We start from the raw sequence: 27902 nt of genomic DNA on the forward strand, positions 1-27902 counted from the left end.
CCCAATATGCGCTCCCTGTAAACGTAGTTTGGCATTGGGAATGCTAAAGATTAAAAATGTTCTCACTAGTGCAAACTCGCTCACTGCTCTCCTCAATTGCTAGTAATGCTAACTTGCAAAAAAGAAAAAGAAAAAGAACACCTGCATATGGAAAAAAAAAGGAAACTAAAATAATGATTTGTATAAATTTGAAGGTACATAAGTACTGCTTTTTCTACAAATGAAGGTCTCCTCTACAAACCCTATCACACAATGGCAATCTCCAATAGAGATCATAGGATAGATACTGTAATGGGTCACACCTGATAACCAGGCAGATAACCTGTTCTGCCTGATCTTCACTGATCCTATTTGTGGTTGAGCTTTGCACCAGAAACATCCATTATTTTTTTTAAATACAAGGCTAGGCATAACAATGCAAGTTAGAGATTCACACTATTTCCCAGTGTTTTCATCAGTACAGTGCTGTCATCTACCAGCCATTTAAAAAGTTAATCGAGGACTGATAGGAACTATACTGTTTTAAGAAAATAAAACTTCCATAAAGATTTGTACCTGCATTTCAAGGCTTTTTCTGAACCTTTATCTTTTTATTCCTGTTTCCACTTGGTTGGCCAAAAAACATTGTGCCAAATGATCCGACATTCCAAGTACCTGGTGTTGGGTTTCCCGAACAGAATTTTATTTAATTTATGTTTTTTGGAAGAAAAGGAAGAGCTATAGAGGGCTCTTCTGTTTGTTTTTGTGCCTCTCAGTTTCTCTCTCTTTCTTCCAATTCCCACATAGATTTCCAGTCAGACTCAGAACGGTGATCCTTGGAAAGCTGCAAAAATGATCCCATCTCTGCCTGACTATGAAGGAGGGAATGAAGTACCAGAGGGAACAGTAGCGCTAGGTCACTCACAAACACACACTTTCATGATCCCCACCCTCCCAAAATCTTTCATGTTTGTCTCCATGCTAAATTGTGCAGGAACCTACACCAGAAGTCGGCAAGCTTTAAAATCCCTGGCACTGAGCCCAAGTTTCCAGCCTCTGTAAAAACGGCGCACCTTATCTTTCTGGAACAAAAAGAGCGGTGAAAACTTACCTGAAAACGACTCTGCGAGCTCCTCAGGATGTCTTCGGCCTCGGCATGGCGCAGCACAAGGGGTCGGGGGCGGAGCCAGGTCCCAGCACCTCTGCACATGCGCACTAGAGTGTGTGTGCACGTGTAGTAGCTCCACGCAGCCCGAATCTGTGCAGGCTGCGTGGGAGGGGCCCGAAGAACGCCGCCCCTAGCCCTGGCCGAATGGGCTCACCGGGCATTGACGATCGGGACTCGGGCTTCCCTCCCGTTCAGCTCCCTCCTCCCCCCCCCCCCCTCCCGTTCAGCTTCCCTCCCCCTCCCTCCCGTTCAGCTTCCCTCCCGTTCATCCTCTCCTCCCCCTTCCCGTTCAGCACACCCCCCCTCCCTCTCTCCCATTCAGCTCCCCCCCCTCTGCCATTCAGCTCCCCCCTCCCCCCTCGCTGTCAGAAACACAGAGAGACACTGGGGGAGCACCTCCCAGCACGTTGTTGGAGGGCTTCTGGTGCTGCAGCAGGTGAGTAGAAATGTAATTTTTTATTTATTGATTTTTTTTTTGATTGATTTATTGATTTATTTATCATTTATTACTGATGATGGATCTTTATTTGTAAAAGTGAAATGTTTAACGTTTGTAAACTTCCCTCCGCCTCCCCCCCCACCTCTCGTTCCCTACACCTGATTTATAAGTGGAGGCAAGGTTTTTCTGAGCGTACAAAAATCTACACTTACTCCATTCTAAGTTAATTTGGAGTAAGTTTTCGCTGCCTAAACTTGCAAAACAGGCGTAAGTGGCTGGAAACGCCCCCTTTTGAAAAAAAAAATCTGTTCTAAAATGAAACTATTCTAACTCACTAGAACTGGAGCAAATTAAGAGCCGAGAATTTCAATTTTTAAGATGCTCCATTCTAAACTAGTTGCTCCAAAAAAATAGGAGCAACTCAGGCTGAAACTTGAGCCCCAAGAGTGGGAACATTTGGGAGCAGGGCCAAGAGTCACGTTTGCAGAGAGTGGACAGAGAGGAGGTTGAAAGCCAGGGAGGTGGGTAAAAACCAGGAAGACAGGCTAAGACTGGAGTTAGAAGCTAACAGGTAACTTAAGGTCAGTGGCTGGGGAATACTCACCTATTGATTGTTGTTAAAATGGTAGCCATGCAACACAAGGAACAGAGGACAGAGGAAATGTTGCAGTCAAATGGCTCCCAGCCATACAAGACAGACAACTCATATGTATAAATAAAAATCTCTCACACACACTTTCGTTTTCTCTTCCTAACTTAATTAAGGCTATCTTACAACAAAAGACTAGCTTACCTTTGTTAATAGTTGTATAGCTTCAAAAGCTGTTCTAAAAGGTGCTTTATATGAAAGTTGAAATCCAGTCACATCCACCTACAAATAATCCAAAAAGGAATGGAATAAGCATTGTACACGCATATTATTTTTGTCACAATACTGTCAGTAAAATAGAACTTTGAGAAGTTTAAAAATTTTAAAATTAGACTCCACATCTCCTGAGGTACAAAATATTATTGTTCATCTTTCAACCTAAAGTGCAGTGTCCCCTGCTAAACCACAAGAGAAAATTTAGAGTTTACGAAGGAAAAAAGTTAATTTTAGTAATATTTTTAGTTGATAAAGCTAGCATTAGAATGTGCAATTGCTCAGAAATCAATATCAAATACGCAGTTAGTACAAAGTCATAATTCCAACTTTTGATAGTGTGACCTGGGCCTTCCCTAAAACAGGGGAAAGTTATTGCAGGCCAGTAGAGCCAGCCCACTCTAGAGCCGTCTAGACACAAGATGGCAGATCCGGCACAAATGCTGTCATCAGAAGTAACCTATAATTGGTTATCCGATGACCCGTGCTACATAGCCTTCAGGTTCGTCTTCAATGCCACAATAGCATGCCATTATTCACTGATTAAGCTCATACAAGAAGACTAGTCGCTTGCACTACATACTAGAGGTGGCTGTGGAATGGCATCCCACAAAGAATTAGCATTTTCAGGTGAAAAGGGAAAATGAAGGTGAAAACGGGTAAATAAGTTGTGTGATTTAAGCATTTGTGTCACCGCTCAAATAGTGGTACCCTGATGTGACACCATTTCTATCCCGTTTAGAAACAATTACTTTACTTTCACAAACCATGACTAAACCTTCACAAACTCGGGCTGGAAATGTGCCTTGGCTTCAAACAGATTGTTTTAGTCTATCTTGGAACAACTAACTTTTAATCACAGTGAATGTTCTACTTACTACTCAAAGTAGTATTAATGCATAACATTTAAGTTCTGCAGTTTAGAAATAAACATTATTATTTGCGCATGCGCAAGTGGTATAACTGCTCCGGTACCACAGTAACCAGGACACAGGTTATCCAGATTTGATCTGCTGTTTATTGCTTTAGTTTCCGCAAAGGATAATCACAGGGAACACAGCAAGAACATAGCAACATTGCATACTGAAATAAAGATACCAGTGTATTTTTGATTCAATTTTGGACAAAATAAATTTGTTTTATCCTACAACTTTACCCTTTGCATAAAGCACACTTTCCCCAAATATATTTCTTTTGATTTCTGGGGGAAGGGAGAGAAGTTGTCAGAGTTACGAACAAAACACAACACAAGTAGTTATTTTTTGTGTTGTAGTGTTTTGAGCACCCAATTTAAACTTTTTCAATACAATGTAATAAAGTTGATGAATATTTTAACATTTTAACATTCTTAAAGGGTTAAATGGAGCAAAGCATTGTTAAACATTGAATTTTGATGTAGAAGTATGCAATAAAAATATTCACGATATAAATAAAAATAATTTCCTTACTGACCACAAAAAGAAGCTGCTTAGTCCTCTCCACATGTTTAAGAAACTTGTGACCCATCCCTTTATTTAAGTGCGCACCTTCAATCAAACCAGGCAGATCAGCTACAGATACCTGTGACAGCAAAACACACTATGCTTTACACAGAATTTAATTCAGTTTCATTTAATTTCACTTCATTAAACTGGCCCAAGAACCCCACTTGTATAGCAAGTTTGGGACATGAAAGGCTAATTTAACACTAGTTGAAAAATGCATCAGCTGTGCCGTGTTAAGATCTGACTAGGCACCTACATTTACCAAAAGACTTTTCAAATAATAAACTGTGCTTCTAACGTATTCCATTTCACTGATGCAATAACTCTCATGGAATCAAATAAAATCAGGCCATACATCTAGCATTCGGGTGGGTAAAAAAAGAACTTAAAACAAAATTATTTGTTCTCTTGATGCAGGTGACACTGATATTATGGCTGCATTTATTGCCCGTTGCTAGCAGCCCTGAGAAAGCGATGGTGAGCCTTCTCCTTGAGCCTCTTCAGTCATTATGCTCGCATGATTGTGTTAGGTAGGGAATGCAGGATTTTGATCCAGTGATGAAGGAACAGCTATATAAAATCAGAATGATATGTGACTTGGAGGGGATTTCGGAGGTGATGGAGTTCCTCTTGTCCATTCTTGGTGGTAAAGGTCACAGGATTGGGAGACGTTGCCAAGTTTGGTGAGTTGCTTCAGCTTATCCCGTAGATAGTACATACTGCAGCTACAGTGTGTCCATGGTAAAGGGGATGCATACAGAGTTCCAGTGCCAGTGGCACTAATCAAGCAAACTGCTCTATCTTGGTTGGTGTCGAGCACCGTGTATTGTTGAGGTAGCACCCAAGTAGTCAAGTGGCACGTTTTCCTTCACACTCCTGACTTAAGCCTTGTAGTGAGTCATTGAGTCTGGTCTTGTAGCTGCGATATTGATATGGCTGGTCCAGCTAAGCTTCTGATCAATGGCGACACGCCTGCCCCTGCACCCACCCCCCCCCCCCGCCACCCTCCCCAACTCACTTCCCCAAGGTTGTTGATGGTGGGGGGCTCATCAACATTGAACTTCTTGGTCAGCAGTATGAAATTTGAATGCTCAACATGGAGGTTTGGAATCTTTTGTACAGCCCAAAATACTGGTACTCCTCCCCTGTGAGAGATCTCAGTGTATCTAGTGGTTCCTGACCATTATTTGCCTTAAATCTGATACTCGCAATCTAGTATTTTCTAGTGCATCAAAAAATGAACATTAATGAAACTTAAAATGCTATGCTGACAAGCCTTACCTGTTTGTAATCGCTATACAGTGCGTGTCCAATTTCTGGCCTCATGGTGGTGACTGCAAATTAAAAATAAAATTCAGCTAAACAAAACAAGTTTAAAAATATATGAGGTAAAGGACAGAGAATGGGACAAGATGGATAGCTCTTTGAGAAAGCCTACACAGGTGAAATGGGCCAAATTACCTCCTTTTCTTCTTAAAATTTTATGATTCTTCATAATTACAATGGTTAGCAGCAAGACTGCATTGTTTTAGAACATGAAACTCTGGCTTGGCATTCAAGCAAAGGCAAAGTGCTTTGACACAAAAACAGAGGAAGATATACAAACATACATAAGAAAAGACAAGATAGAAAAGACCATAGAGTCTGTCCCAAATAGGCACAACATGATTAAGCATTTTTGAACTCACCACACGAGCCAGTAACTTTACTCCAGATGTCGATAACTCTCCGTGTAAAGAAAAATCTCCCTACATCTGACCTAGTTTATTACTTGCATAGCTAATATGCATGACCCCTCGTTTTCCCTAACCTATCTATTTCAAACAGTCCACACGGATACTGTCTAGTCCTTTCATCATTTTAAAGGCTTCAATTAAATCACCCTGATCTACACTTTAGTATTGCAAAAAGACACAGGCCTTTAAGCCGATTGCGATAACCAAGGGCTTTTAAATTAGGGATCAGTCTAGTAGCCCTTTGAACCTTTCTCAAGGCCTCTATATCACCCACCATGTGAGGGGACCAAAACTGGACACAATATTCCAGATAAGGCCGAACCAGGGTTATGTACAAGAAGACTATAGTTCTTTTTGGTTTATACTGGATCGTCCTTGGAATACACCCGAGTACTCAATTTGCATTTTGCAATAGCCTCTTGGTACTGGTCATGCATATTCTTAGATTCATGCACTATAATACCTAGATATCTTTCCCTCTCAACAGACTTTAATTCTGTACCAGGAATGGCACACGCATGCTTGACATTAGCCCTGCTGACATGCACAACACTATACTTATCTATATTAAATGATACTTGCCAGATGCAACCTCCACCCCAACACCCACCCATTGCATCTAGATCAGATTGTAGTCTCTTTTTCTCATCAAGGGTCCTAAGCACTAGAACAAATGTTTATGTCAGCTGCAGCTTTGTGGGCAGTACACACACCTTCACCTAGATCATTAATATCGATCATTAAGAGCAGTAGTGGTGGGAAATTATTGGAAAAAATCCTGAAGGGCTCGATAAATCTTCATTTGGAAAGACATAGATTAATCAAGGACAGCATGAATTTGTTAAGGGAAGGTCGTGTCTCACTAACTTGACTTAATTTTTCTAGGAGGAAACCAGGAGGGTCGATGAAGGCAGTGCGTATGATGTAGTGTATGATTTTAGCAAAGCTTTTGATAAGGTCCCATATGGCAGACTGGTCACGAAAGTAAAAGCCCATGGGATCCAGGGCAAAGTGACAAGTTGGATCCAACATTGGTTCAGAGGCAGGAAGCAAAGGGTAATGCTTGATGGGTGTTTTTGTGATTGGAAGGCTGTATCCAGTGGGGTTCTGCAGGGCTCAATGCTGGGTCCCTTGCTTTTTGTGGTCTATATCGATGACTTGGACTTGAATGTAGGGGGTATGATGAAGAAGTTTGCAGATGACACTAAAATAGGCTGTGTGGTTGGTAATGAAGAAGAAAGCTGCGGACTGCAGGAAGATATCAATGTACTGGTCAGGTGGGCGGAACAGTGACAAATGGAATTCAATCCGGATAAGTGTGAGGTAATACATTTGGGGAGGTCTAACAAGGCAAGGGAATACACATTAAATGGTATGACACTGAAAAGTGTAGAGGAACAAAGGGACCTTGGAGTGCAGGTCCACAGATCCCTAAAGGTAGCAGGCCAGGTAGATAAGGTGGTTAAGAAGGCATAGAAAATACTTGCCTTTATTAGTTGAGGCATGGAATACAAGAGCAAGGAAGTTATGCTTGAACTCCTCTCGGGCTGTACTTGTAACTTCTTTTTTGTGTACATGGAGCACCATGATCTATAAACACCTATGTAGTGCCATGTACAATGCAAGGTCTGTTTCGTAATGCACATTGAAAAGAAAAATGTAAATGTACCGTCACCCATTCCGTGTACTGTATAGTGACACATGTAATGTAATTTGTTGAATGTACGACAATGTATCCCGTATTGTACCGAATTGTACTTGAACTGAAAAGCAAGGAAATGTATCGAACGGAACTGCCATCAGCACCCAAATGTAGTGTATGGGATTGCTAACCGCAGCTAAATGTACTGAACTGCTTTTGAATGTACTGTACACATTTTTATATGAATAAAGTATATTTTGAAATTTAAAAAAAGGAAATTATGCTTGAACTGTATAAAACACAGCTGGAGTACTGTGTGCAGTTCTGGTCACCACATTACAGGAAAGATGTGATTGGACTGGAAAGGGTGCAGAGGAGATTTACAAGAATGTCGCCTGGACTGGAGAATTTTGGCTATGAGGAAAGATTGGAGATACTGAGTCATTTTTGTTTGGAACAGGGGAGTCTGGGGGGAGATCTGATTGCGGTGTATAAAATGATGAGGGGCCTGGATAGCGTGGATAGGAAGGACCTGTTTCCCTTGGCAGAGGGGCCAACCAGGGGACATAGATTTAAAGTAATTGGGAGGACGTTTAGAGGAGATACGAGGGGAAATTTCTTCACCCAGAGGGTAGTGGGGGTCTGGAACTCACTATCTGAAAGGATGGTAGAGGCAGAAACACTCAGCACATTTCAAAAATACTTGGATGTGCACTTACAAGTGCCGTAACCTACAGGGCTACGGGCCAAGAGCTGGAAAGTGGGATTATGCTGGATAGCTCTTGGTTGGCCGGCGCGGACACAATGGACTGAAATGGCCTCCTTCCATGCTGTAAATTTCTATGGAGTCCTAACATGGATCCCTGTGGGGCTCCACTAGTAACCGGTCTCCGTGCAGAACCACTTCCATTAATAACAACCCTCTGTTTTAACAAGAAGATAGGAACATAGGAACAGGTGTAGGCCATTCAGCCCCTCAACCTGTTCCACCATTCAATTAGATCATGGCAGACTCCAGTTATACAGTAGTGTTTGGAGAGGACTAGAAGTAAATGGCTTGGCTTCTCTCTCACCAGGGGTATGCTACATGGCACCAACAAGATTTAAGGGGGAAAAAAACTATCCAACACCATTGAGCTAGCCCAGTCCTTTCCTACTTTTTACTGAATCATTACAAATCTCAATTCTGCTAAAATTACATCTTTTCAGAAAAAACTGAACTGCGATAAAACATGGCGAGTTTACAAACATCATATTTTAAAGCAGGATAAGCAAGGAGTTCCAAAGTTCTGATATTGAATCTATGGCTGCCTGTCCAAGATCCCCATCAACAAATGTAGGTTAGTTCACTGGATAAAAAAAAGACTACTTCCTTTACTTCATCACAAAGCAGTGACTTTAAAGTAACAAGACTGGAACGATTGAATAGTGAACAAGGTAAAGATAATGAATCGCTGCCAAAATACAATCTATTTCATGTTAATCTATATCTTTAAATGGATCCACAGTACCAACATAATCCATATAATCTGCACACAGAGCTGTACTGGAATTGCTAAGATAAACAAAACTTTGCATTCATGCATTCACTTCCTACGTATAAATGTTTTATTTTGATCAAACATTAGATTACATTTAATGACAAGAGTTAATGTCTGTTTAACTTTGTTGAAATGTACCCCAACAGGCTAATTTGTGCTTTATTGAGTCTATGTTTACCTTTTAACATTAGAGGAAGATATTTAATGTGCTATCTGTAATCTGAAACAGGATGAGGTCCTACAAGACGAATTTAGGGAGCTAGGAGCTAAATTAAAAAGTAGGACCTCAAAAGTAGTAATCTCAGGATAGTTACCAGTGAGTGCCATGTGCTAGTCAGAGTAGGAATCGCAGGATAGCTCAGATGAATATGTAGCTTGAGGAGTGGCGCAGAAGGGAGGGATTCAAATTCCTGGGACATTGGAACCAGTTCTGGGGGAGGTGGGACCAGCATAAACCGGACGGTCTGCACCTGGGCAGGACCGGAACCAATGTCCTAAGGGGAGTGTGTGCTGTTGGGGAGGAGTTAAACTAATATGGCAGGGGGATGAGAACCTATGCAGGGAGACAGAGGGAAGTAGAATGGGGGCAGAAGCAAAAGATAGAAAGAAGAAAAGTTAAAGTGGAACTACGGAATACCAAAGGACAGAAAACGCTAGTGGGAGTTGTGTACAGACCACCAAACAGTAGTAGTGAGGTTGGGGACAGCATCAAACAAGAAATTAGGGATGCGTGCGATAAGGGTACAGCAGTTATCATGGGCAACTTTAATCTATATATTGATTGGGCTAACCAAACTGGTAGCAATGCAGTGGAGGAGGATTTCCTGGAGTGTATTAGGGATGGTTTCCCAGACCAATATGTCGAGGAACCAATGAGAGGGCTGGCCATCCTAGACTGGGTGATGTGTAATGAGAAAGGGCTAATTAGCAATCTTGTTGTGCGAGGCCCCTTGGGGAAGAGTGACCATAATATGGTAGAATTCTATATTAAGATGGAGAGCGACACAGTTAATTCAGAGGCTAAGGTCCTGAACTTAAGGAAAGTTAACTTCGATGGTATGAGACGTGAATTGGCTAGAATAGACTGGCGAGTGATACTTAAAGGGTTGACGGTGGATAGTCAATGGTAAGCATTTAAAGATCACATGGATGAACTTCAACAATTGCACAACCCTGTCTGGAGTAAAAATAAAACGGGGAAGATGGCTCAACCGTGGCTAAAAAGGAAAATTATAATAGTATTAAATCCAAGGAAGAGGCATATAAATTGGCCAGAAAAAGCAGCAAACCTGAGGACTGGGAGAATTTTATAATACAGCAGAGGAGGACAAAGGCCTTAATTAGGAGGGGGAAAATAGAGTATGAGAGGAAGCTTGCTGGGAACATAAAAACTGACTGCAAAAGCTTCTATAGATATGTGAAGAGAAAAAGATTAGTGAAAACAAACGTAGGTCCCTTGCAGTCAGAATCAGGTGAATTTATAATGGGGAACTAAGAAATGGCGGACCAGTTAACAAATACTTTGGTTCTGTCCTCACGAAGGAAGACACAAATAACCTTCCGGAAATACTAGGGGACCGAGGGTCTAGTGAGAAGGAGGAACTGAAGGAAATCCTTATTAGGCGAGAAATTGTGTTAGGGAAATTGATGGGATTGAAGGCCGATATATTCCCGGGGCCTGATGGTCTGCATCCCAGAGTACTTAAGGAAGTAGCCCTCGAAATAGTGGATGCATTGGTGATCGACTCTGGACCAGTTCCTATGGACTGGAGGGTAGCTAATGTAACACCACTTTTTAAGAAAGGAGGGAGAGAGAAAATGGGTAATTATAGACTGGTTAGCCTGACATCGGTAGTCGGGTAAATGTTCGAATCAATTATTAAAGATGAAATAGCAGCACATTTGGAAAGCAGTGACGGGATCGGTCCAAGTCAGCATGGATTTATGAAAGGGAAATCCTGCTTGACAAATCTTCTAGAATTTTTTGAGAATGTAACTGGTAGAGTGGACAAGGGAGAACCAGTGGATGTGGTGTATTTGGACTTTCAAAAGGCTTTTGACAAGGTCCCACACAAGAGATTGGTGTGCAAAATTAAAGCACATGGTATTGGGGGTTGTGTACTGACGTGGATAGAGAACTGGTTGGCAGACAGGAAACAGAGAATCGGGATAAACGGGTCCTTTTCATGATGGCAGGCAGTGACTAGTGTGGTGCCGCAGGGCTCAGTGCTGGAATCCCAGCTATTTACAATATACATTAATGATTTGGATCAGGGAATTGAGTGTAATATCTCCAAATTTACAGATGTCACTAAGCTGGGTGGTGGTGTGAGCTGTGAGGAGGATGCTAAAAGGTTGCAGGGTGACTTGGACAGGTTAGGTGAGTGGGAAAACGCGTGGCAGATGCAGTATAATGTGGATAAATGTGAGGTTATCCACTTTGGTGGCAAAAACACAAAGGCAGAATATTATCTGAATGGCAGCAGATTAGGAAAAGGGGAGGTGCAACTAGACCTGGGTGTCATGGTACATCAGTCATTGAAAGTTGGCATGCAGGTACAGCAGGCGGTGAAGAAGGCAAATGGTATATTTGCCTTCGTAGCAAGGGGATTTGGGGATTTGAGCATAGAAGCATGGAGGTCTTACTGCAGTTGTATAGGGCCTTAGTGAGGCCTCACCTGGAATACTGTGTTCAGTTTTGGTCTCCTAATCTGAGGAAGGACGTTCTTGCTATTGAGGGAGTGTAGCGAAGGTTCACCAGACTGATTCCCGGGACGGCAGGACTGACATATGAAGAGAGACTGGATCGACTGGGCCTGTATTCACTGGAGTTTAGAAAGATGAGAGGGGATCTCATAGAAACATATAAAATTCTGACGGGACTGGACAGGTTAGATGCAGGAAGAATGTTCCCGATGTTGGGGAAGTCCAGAACCAGGGGAAATAATCTAAGGATAAGGGGTAAGCAATTTAGGACTGAGATGAGGAGAAACTTCTTCACTCAGAGAGTTGTTAAGCTGTGGAATTCCCTACCGCAGAGAGTCGTTGATGCCAGTTCATTGGATATATTCAAGAGGGAGTTAGATATGGCCCTTACTGCTAAAGGGATCAAGGGGTATGGAGAGAAAGCGGGAAAGGGGTACTGAGGTGAATGATCAGCCATGATATTATTGAATGGTGGTGCGGGCTCGAAGGGCCGAATGGCCTACTCCTGCACCTATTTTCTCTGTTTCTATGTTTCTAGTATGGTAAAGATAAAACTGACTGAGTTTTCTGACAGGAGAAACAGTCCAATACCAAAGCAGTGCTCCTCTAGTCAGAAGCCGTCCAAGTTGGAGAAAGCAACATAGGAAGGCGAATAGGAGGGGGATGGTAACAATTAGAGGGGGAAAAAATCTTAAAACAAAGTTCTTCCATTGCCACACTTACATGGATAATCTGCAATCTTAGGTTTAGCATGAGACAGCTGACTCAATAATGTAGATTTCCCAGCATTTGGAAACCTGCAATTAGGAAAACCTGTTACTTGAAGAAACTAACTGAAAAAGAAATAGTTAAATTCAGTAAAACTTTCATCAATCAAAAAGTTGATACAGCACTGAGTTGCAGAATGAAAAATCAGCACGCAATTTAAGTTCTGGAGTCCAAATTCAATGAAACACAAAATTAATCTAACCTTCAATGTAGCTCTTCAAGTTAATGGGCCCAAGTTTCCACATGCGCCTAGAACGACGCAGTCCCAACCTGGACGCCCGTTTTTCGTGCCACAAAGTGCGCCTAAAAAAATCCTCGGTATTCTCCACCTACCTGCAGGTCCTCTGGCCCTCGGCGTAGCCAGCACGAGCTGTGGGAGGGCGGAGCCAGGTCCCTGCGCTGAAAACAGTGCCGGGATCTCTGCACATGCGCGCGACAGTGGGCATGCAAGTGCAGTAGCTCCAGGCGCCCGAAACTGTGTGGGAGGGGAAGCACGCAGCCCCTAGCCCTGGCCGAATGGCCTCACTGGGGCTGCGTGAATAAGGCTCCTCCCACGGCCAGCTCCTGCTCTCCAGCCCCCCCCGCCCCCCCGCTTCCGGACCAGACCCGACCCGACACCCGCTCCCCCCCCCCTGCCTCCGGACCAGACCCGACCCGACACCCGCTACCCCCCCCTGCCTCCGGACCAGACCAGACCCAACACCCGCTCCCCCCCCCCTGCCTCCAGACCAGACCAGACCCAACACCCGCTCCCCGCCCCCCCTGCCTCCGGACCAGACCCGACCCGACACCCGCTCCCCCCCCCCTGCCTCCGGACCAGACCCGACCCGACACCCGCTCCCCCCCCCCTGCCTCCGGACCAGACCAGACCCAACACCCGCTCCCCGCCCCCCCTGCCTCCGGACCAGACCCAACACCCGCTCCCCGCCCCCCCTGCCTCCGGACCAGACCCGACACCCGCGCCCCCCCACTCCCCGACTGACCCGACTGGACCCGCGCTCCTGTTCCCGCTCTCCGCCTCCCCGACTGGACCCGACCCGCGCTCCCGCCCCCCGACCCGACCCCCCCCCCCACTGGACCCGACCTGACTCCCGCTCCTGGTCTGGATCCGACCGGACCTCCCCCCCTCCCTCCCTCTCTCTCTCTCTCTCCCTCCCCCCTCCCCCCCTCCCCCCCTCCCTCTCTCTCTCTCTCCCTCCCCCTCTCTCTCTCTCTCTCTCTCTCTCCCCCTCCCTCTCTCTCCCTATCTCTCTCCCTCCCCCCCCTCTCTCTCCCTCTCCCCCTCCCTCCCTCCCTCTCTCTCCCTCTCTCCCTCTCCCTCTCCCCCTCCCCCTCCCTCTCTCTCTCTCCCTCTCTCTCCCCCCCCTCTCGCTCCCTCCCCCCCGACCCGAACCGAACCTCCCCGACTCGACCCAACCCAACGCCACCTACCTGTAAATCTGATGCTGGGGACGGGCCCTGCCCGAAGTCTCGGGCCGGCCCGTTCAGCCTTCGGTCCCGAAAGGCCTGCCTGAAGCACTTTCACACAGGTAGGAAGATGGTTTATTTAATCTTTTCTTTGCTTATAAATGTTTATTCAGGTTGGATTTATTTGTATAATATTTGTATAAGTATAAATAAGGATTTATTATAGAATTTAATGACTTCCCTTCTCCCCCCCCCACCTCGTTCTGGACGCCTAATTTGTAACCTGCGCCTGATTTTTTAATGTGTAGAACAGGTTTTTTCAGTTCGACAAAAATCTTCACTTGCTCCATTCTACTTTAGTTTGGAGTACATTTTCACTATGGAAACTTTCAAATCAGGCGTCAGTGGCCGGACACGCCCCTTTTTGAAGAAAAAATTCTGTTCCAAAGTAGAACTGTTCTACCTGACTAGAACTGCAGAAAAAAAAATGTGGAGAATTGCGATTTCTAAAATAGTCCGTTTTCCACCAGTTGCTCCTAAAAATCAGGCGCAAATCATGTGGAAACTTGGGCCCATAGAAACAGAATAATTAGGAAGTTCAATAATTGTTATTACTTCAGCCTCAGGGCTGCACATTACATTTTGTTTGTGTAATCCATACTCTGTTTATATAGCTGGTACAGATTCAATCTACATGACATTTATGCAAACTGAATCCGCGCCACCATGTATAATATTCAAATGTACAGGAGATACAAACAGAATATAGCAATCTTACTGAGCCTGTCTGACAGTATACTGCTAAAACTGCTGCAAAGAATCAACTTTGAATGCAACATTTGAGGTCAGTCCATTTGCAGCTCGTTAAAGGTACAGCAGGCTGATAGATGTTAGTTTTCAGTAAAAAGGTTGCCGATACTGGTGTCACAGCAGCTATATTATCTTATTTACTGCACTGCTAATGTCACAGTATGATACGTTTGAAAGTTGCATACAAACTCCCTGGAACTATTTCAAGACTGCTTCCTAAACATTTTTAATCATTGAAGTGCAAATTAGAAATGAATAACCCACTCCTAGAAACATGTAATGTATGCACCTGTGAGTATGCTCTCAGGTTTGTAGAGCTGTTGAGGTTCACGGGCTCCCAGACCGCCTGCAATTTCTGTGGTCTGGAGGAGTCCGTGTTCCACGTTTTTATTGAATGTACGAGGTTGCAGCCCTGTTCCATTATTTAAAGGGGCTGCTCCTCAATTTCTGGTTGTACTTCAGTCCCATGCTCCTGATCTTTGGGCACCCTGTGCATAGGCGAGCAGGTAGGTCCGAGGGCCTCCTTATAGGACTACTCCTGGGCACGGCCAAGGGTGCCATCAGCCGGTCCAGGCAGCGGGCGGTCGTTCGGCCTGACTGCCTGCTTCTCTTCCGTGCGTACATCCGCGCCAGGGTGTCCTTGGAGGTGCATCACATGGTGTCCACCGGTACGCTCGCGGCCTTCCGTGAGAGGTGGGCACCGGAGGGACTCGAGTGCATCATCACCCCCGGCAACCAAATTTTAATTTGATTTTATATGTTTTAAAGTTTAATTTATTTTATTGCCGGTTTTAGTGTCCCCCTCCCTTTTTATAGGGGGCACTTGTAATTTTATGGTTTAAGTGCCCAAAAAAACCTGCAAAAAACACAACAAAAAAAACACAAAAAAAAGGGCACTTGTTTGAAAGTGTTTGGAGTGTCCCCCAGATCAGGGGGCACTTCAACTAATGTTTATTTTTTCTCCAATCAAAGAGTTGTAGAGCTGTTGATAAAGTTTAATTTGTCTAAGTTTGTCGGTTTTAGTGGCCCCCCCCCCACCCTTTTAGCCAGGGGGCACTTGTATAATTTGTGTTTTTGGTGCCCTCAGAAAAAAACAATGGGGGCACTTGAAAAGTTTTTGGAGTGTGACCCCCCCCCTTTAATCAGGGGGCACTGATTAATGCTCACAACAAAATAGTTGTAGAGCTGTTGACCTCCGGGAAATCCCCTCCGTGCCTTTCAGTTCTGCGCGGAGGGGATTCCTGTACGGGCTGCTCTTACACACTCTCAACCTTGCCATCCTCGTCTGCCATCCGGACACGCCATGGCGCACTGTCTTGCCGTCCAGAGGAGGCGCGGGTCCCTACATAGAGTACTCAATGCGGGAGTCCTCCCACTATTTATCGGGGACTTCAGTCTCACGCTCCTGATCTTTGGGCACCCTGTGCGGAGGCGAGCGGGTAGGTCCGAAGGCCTCCTCATAGGACTGCTCCTGGGCACGGCCAAGGGTGCCATCAGCCGGTCCAGGCAGCGGTCGGTCGAGGGGGTCGTTCAGCCCGACTGCCTGCCTCTCTTCCCCGCTTACATCCGAGCCAGGGTGTCCTTGGAGATGGAGCACGCAGTGTCCACCGGTACACTCGCGACCTTCCGTGAGAGGTGGGCGTCGGAGGGACTGGAGTGCATCATTACCCCCGGCAACCAAATTTTAATTTGATTTTATATGTTTTTAAAGTTTAATTTGTTTTATTGCTGGTTTTAGTGACCCCTCCCCTTTTATAGGGGGAACTTGTATTGTATGTTTTAGTGCCAAAAAAACCCCACAAAAAAAACAAAAAAAACCAAAAAGGCACTTGTTTACTGTTTGTAGTATCCCCCCTTTAATAAGGGGGCACTTGATTTAATACTTATTTATTGTTTACTACAAAGAGAGTTGTAGAGCTGTTGATAAAGTTTAATTTGTCTAAGTTTGTCGGTTTTAGTGCCTACCCCCCCCTTTTAGTCAGGGGGCACTTGTATAATTTGTGTTTTTGGTGTCCTCAGAAAAAAACAATGGGGGCACTTGAAAAGTTTTTGGAGTGTGACCCCCCTTTAACCAGGGGGCACTGATTAATGCTTACAACAAAATAGTTGCAGAGCTGTTGACCTCCGGGAAATCCCCTCCGTGCCTTTCAGTTCTGCGCCGAGGGGATTCCTGTACAGGCTGCTCTTGCACACTCTCCACGTTGCCATCCTAGTCTGTCATCCGGACACGCCATGGCGCACCATCTTGCCGTCCGGAGGCGGCGGGGGTCCCCAATGGAATGCTCTCTACGCGGAAGTCCTCCCTCTATTTATTGGGGACTTGGCCTGGAGGGTGTTGCATGGAGTAGTCTGTGCAATAAGTTTTTAAGTCGGTTCACGGGCTCCCAGGCCGCCTGTAATTTCTGCGATCTGGAGGAGTCCATGTTCCATGTATATGTGGAATGTGCGAGGTTGCAGCCCCTCTTTCAATATTTGAAGGGGCTGCTCCTCAAATTCTGGTTGCACTTCAATTCCACACTCTTGATCTTTGGGCACCCTGTGCGGAGAGGAGTGGGCAGGTCGGAAGGCCTCCTCGTAGGACTGCTACTGGGCATGTCCAAGGGGGCCAGTAGCTAGTCCAGACAACAGGCGGTCGAGGGGGTCATTCAGCCCGAATGCCTGCCTCTCTCCCACGGTTACATCCGAGCCAGGGTGTCCCTGGAGATGGAGCATGCGGTGTCCCCCAGTACACTCGCGGCCTTCCACGAGAGGTGGGCGCCAGAGGGACTGGAGTGCATCATCACCCCCGGCAACCAAATTTTGAGTTGAATTAAGTTTACTGCCAAAAGTTAATTTGTTTATTGAGTCGGGTTTAGTGCCCCCTCCCTCTTTAATCAGGGGCCACTTGTATAATTTGTATTTTTGGTGCCCTCAAAAAAAAAGGGGACACTTGATTTAAAGTTTTTGGATTGTGACCCCCCCCTTTAACCAGGGGCACTTGATTATTGTTTCTACAAAATAGTTGTAGAGCTGTTGAGTTGGGAGTGGCTTAGCCAGTCACGTGATGTTCAGAAGACTCAATAAAACCCCAGCCAGTTGGGTTCAGGGGATCCAAGATGAAGCAGGTGATTGTTGAGCACGGTGGATGAACTGGTAATGTGTAGCATGATTGTTAAACCTTTGCTAATAAACCAACTAGTTCTTAATAGCAATGTGTTGTTATGAATTCTTAAGCAAAGAACCCATGAAGCAAATACATTACACTGCACAGGCACAAAATTTTAGATTTAATTTCTCAGCTTCCACGTGCAGGCATTCTGGTTAATTTAGAATGTCTCCAGAGAACAATTCACAGATTTTTTCCAAATTAAAAAGACTTAATAGTCAAGTGTCAGCCTTGGCTCATTGGCTAGCACTCTCATCTTTGAGGCAGGAGGTTCAAGTCCGACTCCAGAGACTTGAGCGCATAATCTAGAATGAACTTCAGTGCAGTGCTGAGGGATTGCTGCACTTGAGGGGATGCCGTCTTGCAGATGATACATTAAATCAAGGCCCCCTCTCAGGTGGTCTGCTCTCCAACATCACTAAAAACAGATTATCTGGTCACTATCACATTGCTGTTTGTGGAAGTTTGCTGTGTGCAAATTGGCTCCTACATTTCTTATTTTACAATAGTGACTACACTTCAAAAAGTACTTCATTGGCTGTAAAGCGCTTTGCAACGTCCTGAGGTCATGAAAGGCGCTATATAAATGCACGTTCTTTCTGTTCCTTCTTTACTTCCTAGTTAATTCTAAACAGTTACAATAGGCATTTCTAAGCTTCTAATTTGTTACATGTTTATAGCTACTTTGAGCCATAATGTACTCATAGATTATTTGATTTGTACCTATAATTTAGCACATAGCAAATTTATAATTAATTTTCACAACTAAAAGGAAAACACAATAAGGTTTGACAATAGTCTTAGTCAACTAGCTGTTTTAAAAAAATATATATATTTTAAAAAGAAAAATCACAAGATGGCAGCTTGATAACCCAATCTTCACCATGTTTCTAAGTTTATGCAGTGAAATAGGTTTGTATCATAAAGTGAAGTAGCAGAGGATGATGGGAGTCAACAAAGATAAAGATACGTACAGCTGTCAACATCAGGGAAACATTCATAGTGAAACTGATAAAAAAAACTATTTTAATACAAGGAGCTGTGTTTATTTCTGTGGAGCAACATACACGAACTTTTCTTAAACCAATAAAACTGTCCTCAGTCCAAAAAAGGGACACTTGGCAGTTCTGGTATGTCATGTATCTCACACTACTGTACATAACTGTATCTTACCATGCTATACATGACTGTAACTAGAGATGACCTGTAACCACAAGCTTACCTTACCACCAGGGGTGCACTTGCAGGAGACACTGGATATCTGTCCCAGACAGGTATATAAAGACAGTCTCAGGTAAGTTGGCATTCGAGAGCTGTGTAATAAAGGTGTAGGTCCTGAGTGACCTTGACTTCAGCATGTGCCTCGTGTGAGTCTGCACTGCAGGGACAGAACTTTACAGTGGCGACGAGTTACGGGATTGCAGAATCCACAGAATGGCAACCAACGGCTCAGATGAAAAATACAATGCTGGAGATAATTGGGAGGACTTTATAGAAAGGCTCGAGCAAAGCTTCGTAACCAAAGACTGGTTAAGTGACGATAAGGCAGACAAGAGAAGAGCCCATCTCTTGACCAGCTGTGGCTCGAAAACATACGCCTTAAGGAAGGACCTGCTGGCACCCGAGAAACCAGCAAGCAAGTCGTTTGAAGAGTTGAGCACACTGGTGAGAGACCACCTGAAGCCAGCGAGCAGCCTACACATGGCCAGACACAGGTTCTACAACTATAGACGCTGTGGGGGCCAGAGCATACCCGACTTCGTGGCGGAACTTCAGAAGTTGGCAAGCTTATGTGAGTTCTCCGATGAACTAAGGAGAGAAGTACTGAGAGACTTTTTTATTGAAGGAATAGGTCACGCAAGCATATTCGAAAGCTCATAGAGACCAAGAACCTGACCTTAGAGGCAGCAGCACTGGTTGCACAGACATTCTTGGCAGGAAAAGAAGAAACGAGGTTGATCTACACTGCGGGTACAACAACTAACGAAACATCGGAACAAGGGGTTCACAGCGTGAAACAAGCCGCTACCCCCACACACAGACAAAGGCAGGACAGCAGGCCCTCAACAGCAGGCAGTGGCGCCAGAAGCCATCAAGGGCCACATGAACGGCCGTTCACACCTCATCAACCCACAATGCGAACAATCAACTACAAACTGAGAGAAGCTCAAGAGAGATCAGCCAGACGCAGCTCATCCTTTGGAAACAATGGAAGCGGTCTGTGCTGGAGATGTGGGGAAGGCACTCATCAAGGGGGTGTCGATTTCAGCATGTCGTTTGCAGAAACTGCAACTATACAGGGCATCTGGCCCGCATGTGCAGAAAAACAGCAGCTCGGCTGGTATATGAATCGGAAGGGTCGGAAAGCGAACCAGAAGATGGTGGGGACAGTACACGGGACACCGAGGTACAGCAGGTCAACACGATCAATGGCCACTGCTCTTACAACAAGATGCCTCCAATAACGATGAGGGTCCTACTCAACGGGATACCCATCAACATGGAGCTGGATACAGGAGCGAGTCAATCTCTCATGAGCGCTCAACAATTTGAACAGCTGTGGCCGCACAAAAGAGACAGACCAAAACTCACAAGGGTCGACACCAAACTAAGGACCTATACCAAAGAAATCGTCCCAGTCCTTGGCAGCGCCATGTTCTCAGTCACACACAAAGGGACAGTGAAACGACTCCCCCTGTGGATTGTCCCCGGAGACCTCCCAGCACTGCTGGGGAGAAGCTGGCTGGCAAAACTAAATTGGAAATGGGATGATGTTCACGCCATGTCATCAGAGGAACAGACCTCCTGCTCAACAGTTCTAAGTCGATTTGAACATCTCTTTCAGCCAGGTGTGGGCACCTTCAAAGGGGCTAAAGTCAAAATCTACATCACACAGGATGCTAAACCAGTCCATTACAAGGCTTGAGCTGTGCCCTATGTGATGAGGGAAACGATTGAACATGAACTGGACAGGCTTCTGCGGGAAGACATTATCTCACCTGTGGAATTTAGCGACTGGGCAAGTCCCATCGTCCTAGTCATGAAGCCTGATGGATCCATATGAATCTGTGGGGATTACAAATCTACCATAAACAGAGTCTACCTACAGGACCAGTACCCGCTGCCCAGAGCGGAGGACCTATTTGCCACATTGGCTGGAGGAAAACTTTTCTCAAAACTAGATCTCACATCTGCGTATATGATGCAAGAACTGACCGAAGAGTCTAAGCTACTCACCACCATCAACACACATCGAGGCCTTTTCATGTACAATCGATGCCCATTCGGCATCAGGTCGGCAGCTGCTATATTCCAACGCAACATGGAGAGTCTGCTCAAGTCCTTCCCGGGGACGGTTGTATTTCAAGACTTATCACGGGCAGGGACACCGACTCCCATCTCCGCAATTTGGAGGAAGTACTAAAGCGATTGGATCGGGTAGGCCTAAGAGTTAAGAAATCCAAGTGCCTGTTTCTCGTGCCCGAGGTTGAATTTTTGGGCAGAAGGATTGCCGCTGATGGAATCCGCCCAACAGAGTCCAAAACAGAAGCAATTCGCCTGACACCCAGGCCCCGGAATGTCTCGGAACTGCACGCCTTTCTCGAGCTACTCAATTACTTTGGGAACTTTATGCAGAACTTAAGCACACTGCTGGAGCCTCTCCATGTGCTGCTCAGAAAGGGGTGCGATTGGTTTTGGGGGGACGCCCAGGAACGCGCCTTCAATAAGGCACGCAACCTTCTATGTTCCAACAGTGTTTTGGCTTTCTTTGATCCAGATAAAAAGCTAGTTCTTTGTGATGAGTCAACGTATGGGGTCGGGTTTTACAACATGTCAATGGTGCGGGTAAATTACAACCCATAGCTTATGCCTCCAGGTCACTTTCGCGGGCGGAGCGCGGGTACGAAATGGTGGAGAAGGAGGCGCTCACGTGTGTGTACGGTGTCAAAAAGATGCACCAATACCTTTTCGGGGCCAAGTTCGCATTAGAAACCGACCACGGTGGGCACTCATGCTGGCGTCTTCCGACTACACCATAAGGCACAGACAACTGTGCCGACGCGCTTAGCAGGCTACCCCTGGCGACCACGGAAGGGTCTGACGAACAGGACTGTGAGATAGTCATGGCAATCAATGCCTTTGAGTCCACAGGTTCGCCCATGACGGCTCGCCAAATCAGAGCCTGGACGACCAGTGACCCCACGTTATCCTTAGTAAAAAGATGTGTCTTAACTGGTGACTGGGCAGAGGCTCGCGATGCCTGTCCCGAGGAGATCAAACCTTTCCATAGGCGCAAGCATGAGCTGTCACTACAAGCAGACTGCCTGATGTGGGGCAGCCGAGTAGTTATGCCTCTGCGAGGCAGAGAGGCATTTGTCCGGGAGCTCCATCGCGAGCACCTGGGGATCGTTCTCATGAAGGCCATAGCCAGATCCCACGTCTGGTGGCCTGGCATTGACGCGGACTTGGAGCTCTGCACCGACAGTGCACCATTTGTTCCCAACTCAGCAATGCCCCCAGGGAGGCCCCCCAAGCCCCTGGCCCACCAAACCGTGGTCGCGGTGCATGTAGACTATGCGGGCCCATTCATGGGCAAAATGTTCCTCGTAGTTGTAGATGCATTTTCAAAGTGGATCGAATGCACCATTTTAAACTCGAGCACCACCTCCACCACTGTGGAGAACCTTGGAACCATGTTCGCAACGCACAGCATTCCTGACATATTGGTCATTGATAATGGTCCGTGCTTCACCAGCGCAGAATTCCAAGATTTTATGAGTGACCACGGCATAAATCACGTTAGGACGGCACCGTTCAAGCCAGCCTCCAACGGCCAGGCGGAGCGAGCAGTGCAGATCATTAAACAAAGCATGCTCAAAATCCAAGGTCCCACGCCACAAGGCCGCCTGTCGCGACTGCTGCCGGCATACAGATCTCATCCGCAATCGTTGACTGGATCACCCCCCGTGCAACTATTGATGAAACGGACCTTAAAGACAAGGCTCTCATTAATCCTCCCAGACATGCATGAAATCATTGTGGCAAAGCGCCTTAAGCTAACTGAGTACCATGACCGAAATTTGAGGGGGAGGTGGAATGAGATAGGGGACAAAGTGTTTGTGCTAAACTATGGCAGGGGTCCCAAATGGCTTGCAGGGACAGTAACAGGCAAGGAAGGAAACAGGCTACTGGTGGTATAAATGGACAATGGCCAAAGCTGCCGGAGGCATGTAGACCAAGTCAAAAGTAAATTTACCAACAACACTGCTGAACCAGAGGCAGACTACAATGTGGAACTCACACCACACCTGATGGACAGACAGAGGTAACAACCTAACAACCTGAGGAAAGGGCAATCCCAACAGACAGCCCAGGCAAGACACCAACAATCATACTGAACGAAACAGACAGCCCAGGCGAGATACCAGCAATCACACCGAAAGAAAAACAGGCACCAAGGCAAACAACTGAACCACAACTAAGACGCTCCACGCGAGAGCGTAGACCACCTGAGAGACTGAACTTATAAAGACAATAAGACCTTGGGGGAGGGTGATGTCATGTATCTCACACTACTGTACATAACTGTATCTTACCATGCTATACATGACTGTAACTAGAGATGACCTATAACCACAAGCTTACCTTACCACCAGGGGTGCAGTTGCAGGAGATACTGCATACCTGTTCCACACAGGTATATAAAGACAGGTCTCAGGCAAGTGTGGCATTCGAGAGCTGTGTAATAAAGGTGCAGCTCCTGAGTGACCTTGACTTCAGCATGTGCCTCGTGTGAGTCTGTACTGCAGGGACAGGACTTTACATGGTACACCATGTTTCAGCAGCTGGCCTCAGGAGGCCAATCATTGTAGTGTGTTTTATTTTTAATATAGAATCCGTTGACAAAAGGAAAAACACTTGATCTAAACTACAACCCCCAGAAAAATAATTTAAAAAACATCACTGAATAAGAACATAAGAACTCAAAAAATAGGAGCAGGAGTAGGCCATATGCACCTCGAGCCTGCTCTGCCATTCAATAAGATCATGGCTCAGCTTCGACCTCAACTCCACTTTCCCATCTGATCCCCATATCCCTTGATTTCCGTAGTGTCCAAAAATCTATCGATGTCAGTCTTGAATATATTCAATGACCGAGCAGTCACAGCCCTCTGTGGTAGAGAATTCCAAAGATTCACAACCCTCTGAGGGAAGAAATTTCTCCTCATCTCAGTCTCAGTCCTTATCCTGAGACTATAACCTCTAGTTCGAGACTCTCCAGCCAAGGAAACAGCCGCTCAGCATGTGCCCTTTCAAACCTTCGAAGAATTTTATGTGATGGGGAAACATTTTCTTTTTCAATTACCAGAAATGGGAAAATGTGTTTTTCTCTTACATCTATGAGAAGCTCACCCTATTACAACATGCATCATGTTGTCAAACTTCAAATTATTTTGTTGTAAAAAAAAAACCTAGCCTCACAGAATAGAAGATCTGAATCAATACCAAAACTAAAACAAGCAAACATTCTATTCAATGAATTCAAGACAACTATTATTTGCTATTAAAGTAAATCAGCTGCTGTCAAGGTGTCAAGGGAACAATTAAGATAGATTTGAAATTACAACTTACCCAACCAATCCTACATCAGCTACTAGCTTCAAATCCATCCGTATAATTCTAGCTTGGCCCTTCGAAGGCAGAAAATTAGTCATGAATGAGCCGCCACGACCACCGCGGGCTAGAATTACCCGATCTCCTTCTTGGTTTAGTTCACCTAGAGAAGACAAATTGCTCCAAAATTCTGGACAACAAACGACAATCAAAACCTTTAAAAAATATTAACTATCCTAACATTCATGAGCAGAGTCCATTTTTCAGCGCAACAGCAGAAAGTTACAAAATCTTAAATTATTTTTTTAACTTCAATTATCTATCTTCATCTACTGAAGGCATCAACTCTTAAGGTACAGTTCCAATTCCTTGCCCAAGTGCCCGTTCTTCATATGTGAGGTTAGATAACGAGTGTAACTTTCTACTACTTGACCAAGGGTGATATCAGTGCCAAGCCGATTCTATTCTCATCCAATGTCCATTCATGTGTTTTCCAACAAGGGTCACTAGACAGTGATCAGAAGCAGGAATCATAGCCAATTATTTTAGCTCCTTAGCCCAGTTTATTAAAGTCCCAATTGTAGCCATGGCTGAACTTAGCTCAGTATAGATCAGGGATCAAAACTGGGACCTCCTATTCTGTATGAATCAATTGAGTACTGGGCGAGAGACTTGCTGTGTTAATTATTATATATATTGCAGGAGTTCAAAAATCTCATATTGGTTTCAACAGAAGCATTCTTCAAATTCAGGTCTGTGTTCACAATTTCCACAAACAACAGATAATGGCAGCCAAATTTGTCAGGACAAGGCAAGGTGCTTTCCCTCAAAGTGAAATGGAAAAATCTGCAGACAAGGAACTTTGTTCACCGTTGCCCATATCCTAGCATTGATTTGAGTAGCAGAGCCTAAAAACATGTCGTCTGTTTACCTTCTTGCCAAAAGATGATATAAGATGCCAATGGAAGGGAAGGGAAAATTAAAATCGGATCTAATTAGGGACATCACTTAATTTCAAGAATCATAACTAAGTATAGAAACTATATGGGGGGCCCCCCCAGTGGCTTCGTAAGTAAATGAACCATCTGGTGAGGTTAGACCAGATTAGACCAGAAGGGATCAATCCCTGGTCTCAGTCTGGGCATTAGTGAGGCACAGTGTTTCAGAGCTAGGAGGAAAGAGTTTTCTTTTAAATGATCCTATTCCTTATCTCTGTGCAGTGACTTATGCTGCAGTGTTTTAGTATGTGTTTGTATATGCAGGTGGAGATTGGGTGAGGACAAAAGCTTAGTTGTATGTTTCTGTAATTAAACAACCAGTCAATACTCGTTGACTATAGACATACATGAAGATGGCCACTTGTGTGAAGATACCAAAGGGACTTAATAGCTTAAGGAAATATACTCCAAAAAGAAAGACAAAGACTTTCATTTATATAAAGTCTCAAAGGCCTTTACGAAATTGAATTACTTTTAAGATCACCAACTGTGATAAATGCAGCAGCTATTTTACACACATCAAGATCCCATCAAAAGCAACAATGTGAATATCAATGAATCTGTTTTTGATGGTGTTAGTTAAGAGAGAAATGTTAGCTAGGAAATTAAGAGAATTCCCTACTCTTCTTTGAACAGCCATGGAATCTTTAAAATCCACCTGAATCACTGGAAGAGGAAGATGAGGCCCAGTTTAACATCTCATCTAAGTAACTCATAACTCACTGGCCAGATTGTGTACTCAAGTCTTAAAGTTGGGATTGAACATATAAAGAAAAAGACTTGCATTTATATAGCGTCTTTCATGACCACAGGATGTTGCAAAGTGCTTTACAACCAATTAAGTACTTTTTAAGCAAGTCACTGTTGTAATGTAGGAAAGGCAGCAGCCAATTTGTGCACCGCAAGCTCCCACAAACAGCAATGTGATAATGACCAGACAATCTGTTTTAGTGATGTTGATTGAGGGATAAATATTAGCCAGGACACCGGAGATAACTCCCCTGCTCTTCTTCGAAATAGTGCCATAGAATATTTTAAGTCCACCCGAGTAACGAGGCCTCAGTTTTAATGTCTCATCTGAAAACAGCACCTCTGACAGTGCAGCACTCCCTCAGTACTGCACTGGAATGTCAGCCTAGATTTTTGTGCTTGGGATATTTTACTACATTAGAGGAGCTTATATAAATACAAGTTGTTCTCAGTTCTATATGGACTCAACTGATAAAACATCCCAGGAAAATCCAAGGCCAGACAATTATAAATTAATAGCGTTGAAATGTGAGGTCATAATTAAGTCAAAGGGCAAAAATTGAACTGTAACAAAGCACTCAATTAGTAACTGAAACATTATTCGTGTACCTCTAAAAATAAATTATTGCCTTGATAATGTATACTAATTAGTATTTCTATTTTATTTAGTTACTGATACTATTTGCCTTTATTTTAAGTGGTTTGCTTCTTCAATTATTGGGTTTGAATACTATAGGTTATGATTAGAAGCAAGAGTAATACAAACCATAATTTATACTGCAAATTTATACTTTATAACTGGAACTACATCAATACTAATGTTTTGTAGTAGCAGTGTACAGAAAAAATAGCCATGTAACAATATTTGTTTCTGGAATGGGACTTGAACCCATAACCTTCTGACTCAGAGGTGAGGGAGCTACCAGCTAAGCCAAGCTAATACCTTGACATAAATCACTGCTTTCATAAGATGGCAAAATTAGCAAAACAATTAATATCATACATTAAAATGTCAATAAGAAATATTTTATGTATTTTTATTTTATTATAGTTACTACATTCAATTATTATGGTAAATTTAGTTAGGTAGCTTACTTCTTAGAAATTTACAGCATGGAAGAAGGCCATTTCCATTCATCCTCATGTTCGAATTCCTCCATGGCCTTACCACTCCCTCTCTGGAGCCTTACAACCCTCCAAGAACTCTACTTCCCTCCAATTCTGGCCTCTTTTGTATCCCCAAATTCCTTCACCCCAGCATAGCCTTCAACTGTCCAGGCCCCAAGCTCTGGAATTCCCTGCCTAAATGTCCCCGCCTCTTCACCTCTCCCTCCCCCTTTAAGAAGCTCCTTAAAACCTACCTCTTTGAATATCTACTTTAGCTTGGTATTAATTTTGGTCTGATTACGCTCCTGTGAAGCACCTTGGGATATTTTACTACATTAGAGGAGCTATGTAAATACAAGTTGTTCTCAGTTCTATATGGACTCAACTGATAAAACACCCCAGGAAAATCCAAGGTCAGACAATTATAAATTAATAGCATTGAAATGTGAGGTCATAATTAAGTCAAAGGGTACAAATTGAACTGTAACAAACCACTCAATTAGTAATTGAAACATTATACCAGTACCTCTAAAAATAAATTATTGCCTCATATTTTTGCAACCTAGACTATTTATACTAATTAGTATTACTATTTTATTTAGTTACTGATATTACCTGCCTTTATTTTAAGTGGTTTGCTTCTTCAACTATTGGGTTTGAATACTATAGGTTATGATTAGAAGCAAGAATAATACTAAACCATAATTTATACTGCAAATTTATACTTTATAACTGGAACTACATC

General features: G+C 44.3%; 1 protein-coding gene across 3 annotated transcripts in view; it reads right to left on the reverse strand.

Moving 5' to 3' along the window:
• gtpbp10 (GTP-binding protein 10 (putative)) overlaps positions 1-27902 on the reverse strand; it is a 50036-nt gene that overhangs the window by 5223 nt on the left and 16911 nt on the right. For all 3 annotated transcript variants that reach the window (XM_070881350.1, XM_070881349.1, XM_070881351.1), the window contains 5 exons: positions 24321-24465; positions 12281-12354; positions 5214-5266; positions 3901-4008; positions 2380-2457 (listed from right to left, as the gene is read on the reverse strand). In XM_070881350.1, the coding sequence (XP_070737451.1) occupies positions 2380-2457; positions 3901-4008; positions 5214-5266; positions 12281-12354; positions 24321-24465 (458 nt within the window). The remainder of the gene's footprint in view (positions 1-2379; positions 2458-3900; positions 4009-5213; positions 5267-12280; positions 12355-24320; positions 24466-27902) is intronic.

This window comes from Pristiophorus japonicus, chromosome 5 (genome assembly GCF_044704955.1).
Source record: "Pristiophorus japonicus isolate sPriJap1 chromosome 5, sPriJap1.hap1, whole genome shotgun sequence".
Lineage (NCBI taxonomy): Eukaryota > Metazoa > Chordata > Chondrichthyes > Pristiophoridae > Pristiophorus > Pristiophorus japonicus.